The sequence below is a fragment of the Barbus barbus genome (genome assembly GCF_936440315.1).
Source record: "Barbus barbus genome assembly, chromosome: 24".
NCBI classification, from domain to species: domain Eukaryota; kingdom Metazoa; phylum Chordata; class Actinopteri; order Cypriniformes; family Cyprinidae; genus Barbus; species Barbus barbus.
In genome coordinates, this window is record NC_136752.1 from 24,634,270 (window position 1) to 24,647,946 (window position 13,677).

Below are 13,677 nucleotides of genomic sequence, written 5' to 3' on the forward strand. Positions count from 1 at the left end.
TCTAAGACCAAATCTTGCTATTTATAAAATACAATAACGTTATTTAGTCAAGAAATGACACCGCTTTGAAGCCTCCAAGCTCCCCATGTTGGTGACCTACATTTTCTGTCAGCTATTTGCTAGTTTTGGCTGTTCCATCGAGTTGTCTGGTCAACAGAAAGCTATGTAACATCACTGAAATATCACATGGACACATCATTCACTTCCTGTGGACTGATATCTGTAGGGGTGTTTATGGAAACCATGCTTTTATTGTTTTAGAATCTTTTTGGGAGTGTTTCTTTCTATACATCTGTTTTAATTGGTGATCATGAAGATTCTTAAAGGAAAACTTAAGATTTGTACTCCTAGAAATTACTAAAGTAGTCAAACCTGTTCATTAGAAGGGGGTAACCCAATACTTTTGGCAATATAGTGTATTTCAAGGCGTTTATTGTGAGTCATGTGTGTGGGCTATCAGACATATGAATTAAAAAACTGTTTGTAATTTATTCGGGGCTTCCTTATGACTAACTAGTTGACTAATTGTTCTGATGTCATGCAGACTAATTGATTTTCAGCATCTCTAATCATAGATGTGGAAGCAAGACTTTTGTTTACTTTTGCCGCATTGAAACATGAGTCATATCGCTACCCTCATAGAAAACAGAATGAAATCCAGTGCTGCTTTGCAAAAAGGATAATCCTCTTCCCTTAAAGGAACCAGATAAGAGCTTTCAGTCCTTCAAACACTGCAAGATGTAGTCCTGTGGAAAAACCTCCCCGCTGAGACTGGGTAATTTCTCTAATTATACACTAAGGGCCAGGCTCACAAAAGTAGGTTAGCACCTCTTATAGACAGCTGTAGAACATATAGTTTTTGACTTCATGGAAAAATCACCAGTGCATTTTAACAAGCTAACTTTATCCATAATTACATAATGATCTGAAGCTTCACCTGTACTCCCAAAGACCACACGTACGAAGCAATTCATGTTAAATCTGGTGCTTTACCACAGGAAGGAAACTATTTGGACGTAATGGCTCTTTCCACATATCCAGAACGAAGTTATGCTTGACTTTTCCATAGTGGATTTCAGTGAAAAAGGGAAAGATCAGGTCTCAGTTATATTATGTAATGTTGTCATATTTCACACTGTTAAACTCAGCATTTGTGGTTGTTGTAACAACGTCTGCTAGATACTACACCGTTAGCTATGTAGTCAGTATAGTTTGACTTGAGCACATTAATATAAATTAAAAATGTTACGTTTCTGCACAATTTTCACTACTGTTCAAAAGTTTGTGATTAGTTTTATATACATATTTACATATTTTAAAGTCTCTAATGCTCATGCTTTATTTGATCAGAAATACAGTATTATTGTGAAATATTATTACAATTTAAAATAACTGTTTTCTATTTAAATATATTTTAAAATGTATTGTTGAGATGCAAAGCTGAATTTTCAGCATCATTACTCCAGTCCTCAGTGTCACGTGATCCTTCAGAAATCATTCAAATATGCCGATTTGCAGCTCAAGAAGCTTTTATGGTTTATGATGAATAGAAGCTTCAGTATAACAGCGTGTATTTTAAATGAAAATCTTTTGTAACATTCATAATTTCACTTTTGGTCAATTTAATGCATCCTTGCTGAATAAAAGTACTAATTACCTTAAAAAGATGTATCTGTCCCAAAACTTTTGAACAATAGTTTTTAGACCTGTTTTTTATAATAAAGTATAAGCTTTGTTATTTTGTGAAATTTGTTGGCGTTTAATTGATGAAAGTCCTTGGATGTAGAAAAGGAGAGCAGCTTCTGTTGTAATGAATGAGGTCAGCAGCTAATCCTCTCTCATCTCAACACCAGGCTGGTTTATTCTCGTCCTGTCGGGGCTAGTTTACCATTTTGTCCCAAACTGTTCCATATGTTTTCTGGCACAGGTTAGCCATAAAGGGACCTTGTACATAGACCTTCCTTTATACTGACCTCCTTTCATCTGTTTGGGAATCACATGTAAGCCATTACGGCTGTGATGATGGCCCTTTTGTGGTGAATGTGATCCTGTGCGTTAGGTCTCTGTTATTGTACTCCCTGAGGGCTGGGACGTCTGTCATCAGGCTCCAGCTGCAGTGCGCTTGAGTATGAGGTCTGGAGGGATGTTTGTGTGAAAACCATCACAAAGAACTAGAGTTACTCTTTACTTTGCAGGTCTAGCCAATGAAAACCAGACAATTTGAGGCACAACGTGAAAAGAAACAGAAGAGAGGCCGATCACTGCATAGTTAGATATATCAAGTTGTACGACCCAGCATCGAAGGCATATTAGAGAAAAAATAATGCAGCTTTGCTTTTGTTTGTTTCTTAATTGCTACCTAATAATCTCGTTCTTCCGTGATCTGCAGCGTTTTTCAGTTGAAGGTCAAAGTGCCGCATGATGCTTGTGTTGTTGAGAGGTACGTTAAAGCCCTGATATCTTGTGAAAGGGCCTTTAATTTTCTCTTTTTATGAGTTCATCTGGTTTTCTTGTTTGTTGGTTGAGAAAAAGCTTAAATGCCAACCTTTTTAGTATGATTTTTTTATAGTAATTGATCAATTTTATTAAAGTTGATATTAAAAAATGGATATTTGTAGAAATGTTTTCTTTCCTAAGAGCTCATATTGGTTAACTGTGCTATAAGGTTAAGGTATACTTTATATAATATGTAAGTTTATCGCTGTTGGCATATTTACAGTCATAAAAATTTAGTTTTAAATAAAAGAAAAAGTAATAATTTAGGTTTAAGTGATTCATTTAAAAGTAAATTATTTTGACTTTTTTATTCATTTAAAAAAATTTTTATTTAAAAATGAACAATTTACTTTAAAATTAATACAATTAATACTATATAAAAATAAAAAGCTACTAAATTATTATTACTGTTAAATTTCAATTATTAATTTAATTTTATAAATAAAAGTAAATAATTATTTGTATTAATTTGAAATGTAACTATTTATTTAAATTAACTATAATATTTAAATATATATATATATATATATATATATATATATATATATATATATATATATATATATATATATATATATATATATATATATATATATATATATATATATATATATATATATATATATATATATATATATATAATTTTTACTTAAGCTGTTTTAAATTAAATGTAATAATTAAATAATTAACAAAAACGAACGTGGTTTATTTTGATTGCCTCTCTTGTCCTGACATTTTCCTCACCCCGTCCAGTAAATGCTGTCCCAGTCTGCATTACCTCGAACTCATGAATGAAATGAGACACGCTGTGCAAGGAGAGAGGGTATGAAAGAACATGTACAATGAATGAGAAACCGCCGCTTGCTAGTACTGTATTACATAGTTTATCTCAAAGGAAGGAGGTAAACAAATTACACCGGAGCAGGATGCAGCTTAGGCAGACTTATGTCTACTGGATATGGATATAGATCAATATGAATGCAGCCATAGTGCTGCCTTTGCTTTAATACAAGCTGCTCATGGAAGGATGTGAAAAACCACACAGGAAGGGATTGTATCATTGATGTTGATCACTTCATCATGAAAATGAAAGACTAGAGATATTAGAGAGAATATGATGAGCATGAGCTGTCATTTATGTTGTTTAAAGAATGTTTATAATATGTTTTATATTTTTTCCCTAATTCCAAAGTTTTTCTGTTTTAATTTTTCTGGATTTGTTGCCCCTCTACCCATTTTTTTTTTTTATTCTGCATTCCTTTTTAAAGGTTAAATTAAATGTATGTAATAGAAAAATAATAAAATGTATATAATTTAACAGCAATTTATTAAAAGTTTAACACAAATTACATTTTAGGGCCCTATGAAATCTATTTTATTTTAGTTTTATTTTTCCCAAATTCCATGTTTTAAAGATTCAGTTTTAATGGTTTAATTACATTTAAAAAATAAAAAAGCATGTCTAATTAATTAAATTCATAAAGTTGAAAGATTTTTTACAGTAATAGGGCCCTATCGTATTCTGTCTAGTTTGTTTATTAGGAAAAGGTATAAAACATTAACAATTTTATTAATCTTTCAAAATGTAAACAAATAAAAATGAACAATTCCTTGTATTTTTTGCTGAACGAAGTGCAGAGGTTGTCAAAATTAAAACATTGTGTGATTATTCCTTAAAACGTTTAAAAGTTTTTTAATTTTTAATATTATTATTATTACCAAATTCTGTGACATTTCATGTTGGATTCCTTCTGTTTTCCACATTGCAGAAATCATAGGGCCCATGATCCACTACTCCGGTAGTTTGTGAGTGACTGCACAATTGCCATCTCTTTTCATAAGAACATCAAGTGGCATGTTAGCACTCCGCATTCCCTCGAGGACGTACAAATACATGCACACAGACACCGTGTAATGGCTCAGCATTTCTGTTCCCAAAGCTGATAATTAGCTTCACCTGTTTGAAAACACACTCCGCGTCATCTCGGTCCTCATTAAAGCTCTGCTGAGGCCTGTGTTTTTTTCAGCTTAGAGTTTAACTGCTGGTCGAACCATTGTGTCCGTGTTTACTGTGCTGTGTTGAATTAATACTAATGGCTGGAGGAGATGACACACCGCCATCTGTCTGTCTGCTCACTAACAACGTCAACAAGCTAGTACTGTCTCAAGTCACTTTTAGTGTATAGAAAAGGTTGAATGTGGTGGCAGTGCGAATGTTCTGCTAAACATCTCCTTTTGTGTAACATGGAAGAAAGAAGTTTGACTGAATTTTCCTTTCTGGATGAACTAGCACTTGATTGTCAGTAATTGGCTGTGTGGAGCGGTGTGTTTCTGGAGGCTTGACCGTGACTCGTCTCGGAGTCGTTACATCAACTCAAACGTGTCACTGTGGAATTCTGAGCAGCTGGTGATGCAACAGCAAGCCGGAAATACTGACTGCTGACAGAACTGACATGTCAGGAAGAGTTTTCCAGAGCCTTGGCTGAGTATCTACTCTGAGTTTCCAAGCACAGACATAAATCTATCGTTCTATCTATCGTTCTACAGTGGTGTGACAAAGTGTTGGCCCCCTTCCTGATTTTTTTTTTTTTTTTTGCATGTTTGTCACACTTTAATGTTTCAGATCATCAAACAAATTTAAATATTAATCAAAGATAACACAAGTAAACACAACATGCAGTTTTTGAATGAAGTGAAAACCAAATCCAAACCCACATGGCCCTGTGTGAAAAAGCGCTTGCCCCCTAAACCTAATAACTGGTTGGGCCACCCTTAGCAGCAACAACTGCAATCAAGCGTTTGCGATAACTTGCAATGAGTCTGTTACAGCGCTGTGGAGGAATTTTGGCCCACTCATCTTGGCAGAATTGTTGTAATTCAGCCACATTGGAGGGTTTTCGAGCATGAACCACCTTTTTAAGGTCATGCCACAGCATCTCAATAGGATTCAGGTCAGGACTTTGACTAGGCCACTCCAAAGTCTTCATTTTGTTTTTCTTCAGCCATTCAGAGGTGGATTTGCTGGTGTGTTTTAGGTCATTGTCCTGCTGCAGAACCCAAGTTCACTTCAACTTGAGGTCACGAACCGATGGCCGGACAAACACTTTTTCACACAGGGCCATGTGGGTTTGGATTTTGTTTTCCCCTCATAAAAAAAAAAACCTTCATTCAAAAACTGCATGTTGTGTTTACTTGTGTTATCTTTGATTAATATTTAAATTAGTTTAATGATCTGAAACATTAAAGTGTGACAAACATGAAAAAAAAAAAAAATCAGGAAGGGGGCCAACACTTTTTCACACAACTGTATCTATCTATCGTTCTATCTGTCATTCTATCTATCATTCTATCGTTCTGTCTCATTCTCTAGTTCTATCTATCGCTCTATAGTTCTGTGTATCGTTCTATCTATTGTTTGTATCTATTCTATCTATCATTCTATAGTTCTCTGTCTTTTGTTCTATCTAGTGTTCTATTGTTTTATCATTCTGTCTGATTAGAATCTGTGAAAGGTTCCTGTGATTGTCATGTGACTAATTTATCTACGTTAATGATGTCACCTAGGTTGTACAGTGCCTTTATATGTCGTGAACAAGTAATAATCACTCTACCTGATTTCAACTTGCCATTTTTGCCTCCATATTGCTGTTACCAGAATCCATCACTGATTCAAGAAGCACCCATCATGTCCTTGTCTATTTTTAATATGCCTAATCTTTTATTAGATGTGTCTTGGCCCGGGGCCCTTAAAAGAATGGCTCTTGAGTTTCGTGTTGGTCCCCAGCAACCGTCTTTTTGGCGCCAGGCTAATGGTGATAGATGTGGCAGTGAAACCTAAGAGCAGTTGCTAAATATGTGCTAATGTGGTAAGACCATCAAGTCCACACTCTGGCAGCACACGCTTGACAACTGACGTCAGTGTGTGTTGTGATACTTTAGATATGGAGTACTCACATGTACGCTTACTCATAACCATGTGCAGTTGCTCAGTGTTGAGCATATATGACCATTATGAGCAACAGCACCATTAAAGTAGCATAAAAGTGGACAATATGGCTTATGTGCTATATTTCAGGTCTTCTGAAGTTGTATGTCTGCTCTGTGATGTACAGAACAAAATTGAACCTGCTTTTGATATTTTTCAGTGAGTGGTGAAACTGAATAATTGATTTGTTGAACTTGAGAACCAGATCAGGCAGAATCAAATGAATCCTTTATGAACAAAATCAACAGCTTTGTTGAATTGAAGTTTTCATTTGAAGTTTCACTTCAAACCAATGATTTGTTAATGATTATAAATTCATCACAATATTCTCCAGTGGGGAATATGGAAAACATGTTCAATAGAGGAATCCTGTGAATAACGCAGTGATCTCGTTCTCATTGATCTGTCGTGCTTGTCTCATCTTTTTTTAGCTTTACTGCTCAAAGTTGACTTCATGCTGTTATTTAACAATTCTGAGAACGCTCACTTGTTAGCAAGCACTTAATAAAAATAAACACGTGTGTTCCAGCTGTGAGGGGTTGATTGACTCGCTGAGAGGGCGGCTAAAATAACACAACATTCTGCTTACTCTGGCTCAGGGAGATGATGTCTCTTGAAGACACGTTTGGACACAGATTGCAGATGTTTTCTGACAATTAATGCTAATCAGTGTCACTGAGGAAGATCCTGGTAGTGGACAGCTGTTGTAAAATGACACTTATGGCATAAGAGTGTTAGAACTGTGTGTGTGTGTGTGCGTTTGTGCATCTGTGGCATTTCACATTGCCAAGTCAAGAGCCTTTGGCATAGCAACAGAGGCTAACCTTGTGCAAATGATTCTATCTATCTATCCATCTATCTGTGGTTCTATCTGTTGCTCCATCTATCTATCGATCCATCCATTCATCCATTGGCCTATCTGTCTGTATTTCCACTAAGGTATATATCCATCTGTCCATCCATCTATCATTATACCACTTTTTCTTCCTCTTCTATTCCTCAGAGAAATCTGTCAAGAAAGAGAACATGCAGCAAATGGGGAAGTCGTGGCCTAATGGTTAGAGAGTCGGACTCGTAATCCATAGGTTGCGGGTTCGAGTCTCGGGCCGGCAGGGATTGTAGGTGCGGGGAGTGAATGTCCAGCGCTCTCTCCACCCTCAATACCACGACTGAGATGCCCTTGAGCAAGGCACCGAACCCCCAACTGCTCCCCGGGCGCTGCAGCATAAATGGCTGCCCACTGCTCCGGGTGTGTGTGTGTGTGTTCACTGCTGTGTGTGTGCACGTTGGATGGGTTAAATGCAGAGCATGAATTCCGAGTATGGGTCACCATACTTGGCAGTATGTCACTTCACTTGTCACTTCACTTCACTTCACTTCTTCAAATTCAGGCGGTATTGCAATAATTTTTTTTTTTTTTTTGGTAATTTATAAATGGCTGGATCTCAGTAGGAGGAAGAGCTTTGTAGATTTTATCCTTCCATCCATTCGTCCATAAATTTTCCTCTAAAGTATCAATCTGTCCATCCATCCAACCATCAATTGATTCTTCCGTCCATCCATTTTTCCTCTACCATATTCATCCATTTTCCTCTAAAATATCCATCCATCCATCTTTCCTCTAAAATGTCCATCCATTTTCCTCTAAACCATCCATCCATCCATTCATCCATCCATCCACCTTTCCTCTAAAGGATCCACCTATCCATCCATCTATTTTTCCTCTAAAATATCAGAATTAGAATGAACTTTATTGGCCAAGTTTTATATATCCATCCTCAAACCAAAGATTTTTGAGGGAAATCTGTCACAAGTAAGTCAGGTAAGAAAACATACAGAAAGTGCAGGCGCTATTGCAAGAAAAAATGTTTTTGATGATTTATAAATGGCTTGTTCTCCGTAGGAGGAAGAGCTTTGTAGATTTCGGTGACCCACATTTCAGAATCCCACAGATACAAACACACACGGCACTGCATTTATCACAGCGCATCTGACAGAAACACGGCAAGAAACCCAAATCACTTGAAAGTGCACAGACTATGTTCATCGACCTAAACACATCTATTGAGCCCTAGGGAGACGTCAACCAATCATAGATCAGCCCACCCTGATTCTTCCTCACCCCTGCTCTCATGAGCTTCAACACCAAACTGATTTCACTTGGATAGATGTTTTGAATCTGAGCCTGATCTGTACCATGCTAATTGATTGCAAAGACTGATCTCAAAACTGGTTGTCACATTTATTCAGCACTGATAAATAGCAGATGCTCATCAGTGGGTTGCCCCCCCCCCCCCCCCCCCCCCCTGCTAGGAATTCCGGGACTGGAGCACCCGTAGCCCAAGGCTTCAGCAGTCCTGGTTTGCTCTGCCTCTCTCTACTCCACCCCAGTGTAAATTAGAACCAGATGAGGTTATTCTGGGCACCTTAATCCAACCTCTCTGGAATGGCTAGTCCGGCCTGTTTTTCGACACAGCACTCCAAATATAAGGATGTTTAGAGACCACTTGACTGTATAAGGATAGAGAGTGAACATGTTGTACAGTAAAATTCTTTTGTCATGTTGAAAACGGCAGGTTTTCGGTATGAAATCATACCATGTGCATAGAATAGTTGATTATGTTGTTCTTTTCCATTTTTAAAGAGCCATACACCCCATTTACACCTGATATCAACATCCATCTCGGGTGACCTTGGTGATCCAGTAGTCAAAAACACAAATGATCGTATTGCTTTGTAGTCCTCACACGGTTGTTGCACTGGAAGCAAAAGCGAAAGTAGTGTTGTCAGTCTGGAAAACCAGGTAATTCCCTGTGATTTGTTTGGCAGTGTTCGATTACTGCATGTGTCCATCTCTTCTGTGGAATGTGCCATCTCAGTTCTCCTCTGTGTCCAGATGGTCTTCTGTTGGCAGACACACTCATGCCAACAAAGAGCTGCATTGTGCAAACCTCCGTAGAGATGTGTGGCAGTTTACCATTAGAAGTTAGTCAAGAAGGGTGATTATGACTTAAAATTGATATCTAGAGTTCAGAATTCCTTGAAATGATCACTGAAATTCAGTCAGGTGTCTCTAATAGAACTGTGATTTACTGTACATATTTATGTGGTTAACAGGAGCTATGTGACCCTGGACCACAAAACCAGTCTTAAGTCGCTGGGGTATATTTGTAGCAATAGCCAAAAATGCATTGTATGGGTCAAAATTATCATTATCAAAAATCATTAGAATATTAAGTAAAGATCATGTTCCATGAAGATATTTGGTAAATTTCTTACTGTAAATATATCAAAACGTCGTTTTTGATTAGTAATATGCATTGCTAAGAACTTCATTTGGACAACTTTAAAGGCGATTTTCTCAATATTTAGATTTTTTTGCACCCTCAGATTCCAGATTTTCAAATAGTTGTATCTCGGCCAAATATTGTCCTATCATAACAAACATATGCATCAATGGAAATATTATTTATTCAGCTTTCAGATGATGTATAAATCTCAATTTGGAAAAATTGATACTTAAGACTGGTTTTGTGGTCCAGGCTCACATATTTTGTGGAGAACGGCAAAAAAGTGATAAAAATACTGCAACCTGAATGTCTTGTTGCTTTTATGAAAATAACCAACAGCAAATGAGAAAATACACCAATGTTTAATCAATTTTGTTTGTTTTTATTATTACTTAGTAGTAGTAGTATCAATAATCACAATTTTAATGAACAGTTATTACAAATAACACAAATCACAATAAATAATTGCAGGCTGTTTACAGTTGCTGCAGAACAATAATACAGAATTCAACGGATGTGCAGTTATGGGTGTGTGAATACTGAGTCTCATGTGACTCATTTAATCAGATTTCACAGCAGGAATAGTCTGTTTTGTATTATTGTATAAACCGCCTGAGCATCCTTTGAAAAATTTTGATTGCTCTTATCTCGCATAACAAAGTGTCCGAAGCGGCGGTCACACATGACAGCACTGATATGATGAGAGCCTCACGGACAGCTGAGCTTCTTCATCTGAATGTCCATATCTCAAGCTTCCTCATGACGGTGATAAAGCCTGTCAGCTCGTCTCAGTGTGACAGTCAGTGCTCTTCACTCTGACTGCTCATACTGCAGTACTCTGACCTCAGACGCTTCCGGTGGCCACATCAGCACCTTTCATTTTCTCTGCTTCCCATTTATTATTTTAGCAGTGTATACATTTCTAGATCCTTTTTTGGATTCACATTTCCTGTCATTGTGCTTTATTGCTGTTTTATTTACAGTGTAAAAAATGTTTTGTCAGGTATCCTAACATTAGAACTTCTAAATGAACTGATTTTATTCAAGTCAAGCAGATTTATTTATTATTCATGTATTAATATGACTACTGTAGATTACAGGAATTAAAGGATTTATTTATTTTTCAATTCTGACTCTATTTTTATAAAATTATTTAAAAAAAATAGTAGTTATCCCCTTGTTCTGTTTTAATTATGAGCAATTAGAGCTTTTAAAAAACAGGTAGACACATCCGTATAGATTTACAATATTTGGTATCATGTCGACTACTCTGGAGAGATTTAACAGAGATAAATCTTTATAAATAAATAAGCACGGTGTGTATATATCTTATTCTAAAATACTTTGTGGAATATTGCAGTAAATAAAATTACTATGCAATGTAGGCATAAATAAATACATTTAGTAAATGCATAAAAACATGTCATGCCTATGCCTAACTTTTATTTTATGTGGTATTTTGCATCCTTTTTATTTTACATTATTAATTTTTACATTTCATTGTATCTATTGCAACATTCCATGGCATAAAAAATACATTTTTTATTTTAATTTAGTCTGTTATATACCTTTATAGACTATTGTTGGACCTAAAAAAATAAAAAACATTAATAAAATTATTTAAAATAATCAGAATTGTTTTCTACCCATTTCAGCCATATTGGTGGCATCCCTTATAAATATAACTTTAATAATATGCTAGAGCAACTATATATATTGTTTTGAATCAAATCTTCATAGGTTTGAAGTCTGGTAGTCTTATATAAGAATAGCAAGTTTGATGAATGTGTTTTTCTCCTGCAGTGACTCACAGTCAGATGAGTTCAGTCACTGTTTATCATGAAAGAGAGGCTATGTGAATCTCGGGGGAATCTCTAGTGCATGATGGGATACTGGAGGACTGTGGGCAGGGTCAGTATTAGGTCATCTCCATCCAGTTACTTTCGGTCATTGCAGTCTCTCAGGAAGATTAAGAATGGAATCGCATTATCATTGGCTTGAGACACTCCAAACTTTTCCATGTAATACCTTTCGGACAAGGGCGTTATAACCCGTTCTGAGGGGAGGGGGGAAACTGTTCACTTCTACTCTTTCAAATGAGACTTTTCTCTATTCAGTTGACTGTGAGATGCATTTGTATCCATTTGTCTCTGATTCACAGTATATTCGGTTTTCATTCACATTACTGTTTAATTTAACATTTTATTTAAAGAAAAAAGCTAATAAAAAATGCTTCACTTATTTCATTCATTCCAGCTCACAGAAGAATAATATAACACTTATTTTAGCACTTATTTTGACAACCTCTTTAAATTTTTCCCCATTTTTTTTCACTCATTCCAGCCCTCCTTAGAGTAATATCCAGTCATTTATAACACTCTTGTTTTCATTTTTTTTTAGTACACATTTCAGTTTACATAATAATATCCAATTATTCTTAACATCATTAATTTATTTGTTTTTGTTTGTTTTCACTCGTTCCAGCCCACATGAGAATAATATCCAATCATAATTAACACTTATTTATAACATTTATTATTTATTTATTTATTTTCACTCTATCCAGCCCACATAATATAATCTCCAATATTATCCAGTCATAATTAAAACTTATTTATAACACTGAGTTTATTATATTCCATCTATTTTATTTTATTTTGTCCCCTGTAAGAATAATATCCAATCATTTTTACACATTTTATTTATTATTACTATTTATTTTATTATATTTTATGTTTATGCTGGTCATGAAAATGTGTAGTTAATTTCTATTATATATTTTATAAAGCTTGTTTGAGCTTGTAACAGAAACCAAGGGAGGTGGATCTTGTGATTTGTTGCTGATAAATAAATAAAGTCCACACTGGGTAGAGGGTGGTCTTTTTGATCCATAACAAGCCAGCTACCTGTTTTCCTACTGTCAGCAAAGCAGTGATACCCATAATGTGTTTACATTCAAATTAAATTCTGTTTTCTTGTAACACCTGACGTTAGCAGGAGCATTAACATTGTTATGAAAACCTTAAATGTCTAAATTTAGTCTCTCTTTCTGTCTGTCTCCAGACCACTCCAGCTCCAGCGGCACATTGTGCTTCCAGCCTCTGCGCTCGCAAGGTCCCATCCCCATGGCCCACGTCATGCCATCTCCGTCCAGCTCCAAACTCAGCGCACCCTCTGCCCCCTCCAGCCCCTGGAGCAGCTGCCAGCTCCCTTCTCCCCTCGACAGCCCCCTGGACATGAAAGACCCCCGGCCGGTGCGCCGCTGGTCCTCCCTCACCCGTCTTACCGGCCAGGAGAAGTCCACCCCTTCCGGGAGACCGTCGTTCCGCATGGACCCTCACGGATCCCTGGATCGAGGTGTGCTCTGCGGCTACCGACAGGACCCTCTTTATTCAGATGGCTTTCTCTCTGAGAGCTTGCACAAACTCTCCACCAACTCTGACTTTACTAAGTACGACCTGGGCAGCAGTAACAACCTGGGGAAAACGGACTCGTCTTGCTCCTCTCCGCTCAAGCCCAGCACGTTAGACCTCACCTACAGTGCCTTACCGGAGAGCAAGACGCCCACCATGGGCCTGCCCGGACAGAGAGCTCCCACTCTCAGGCACCAGGCCGTGGGAGGGTCGCCCATCCAGCCGGCCGTACGGACTCAAATGTGGCTGAGCGAGCAGATGGAGTACCGGCCGGGACCGGAGGGATGCGGCTCGTGGCAGCAGGAACAGCAGCAGCGAGAGCGACTACGACAGGAAGCGGAACTCCCACAGGTCAGTCTCCAATTGCTTTGATAGAGAATGCAAAGATGGAAAAATGCATGGAGAAATGAAGAAATGTCTTATAAAAGTAGGTTCACAGCGCCCTCTGCTGGAGAGACAGTGGTAGGGTGAATTGTCCTGTTTACAGCACAAA

General features: G+C 37.1%; 1 protein-coding gene across 1 annotated transcript in view; it reads left to right on the plus strand.

Moving 5' to 3' along the window:
* LOC306844315 (centrosomal protein of 85 kDa-like) overlaps window positions 1–13,677 on the plus strand; it is a 57,682-nt gene that overhangs the window by 9,860 nt on the left and 34,145 nt on the right. The window contains 1 exon segment of the mRNA XM_079376332.1: window positions 12,835–13,535. Within this exon segment, the coding sequence (XP_079232458.1) occupies window positions 12,835–13,535 (701 nt within the window).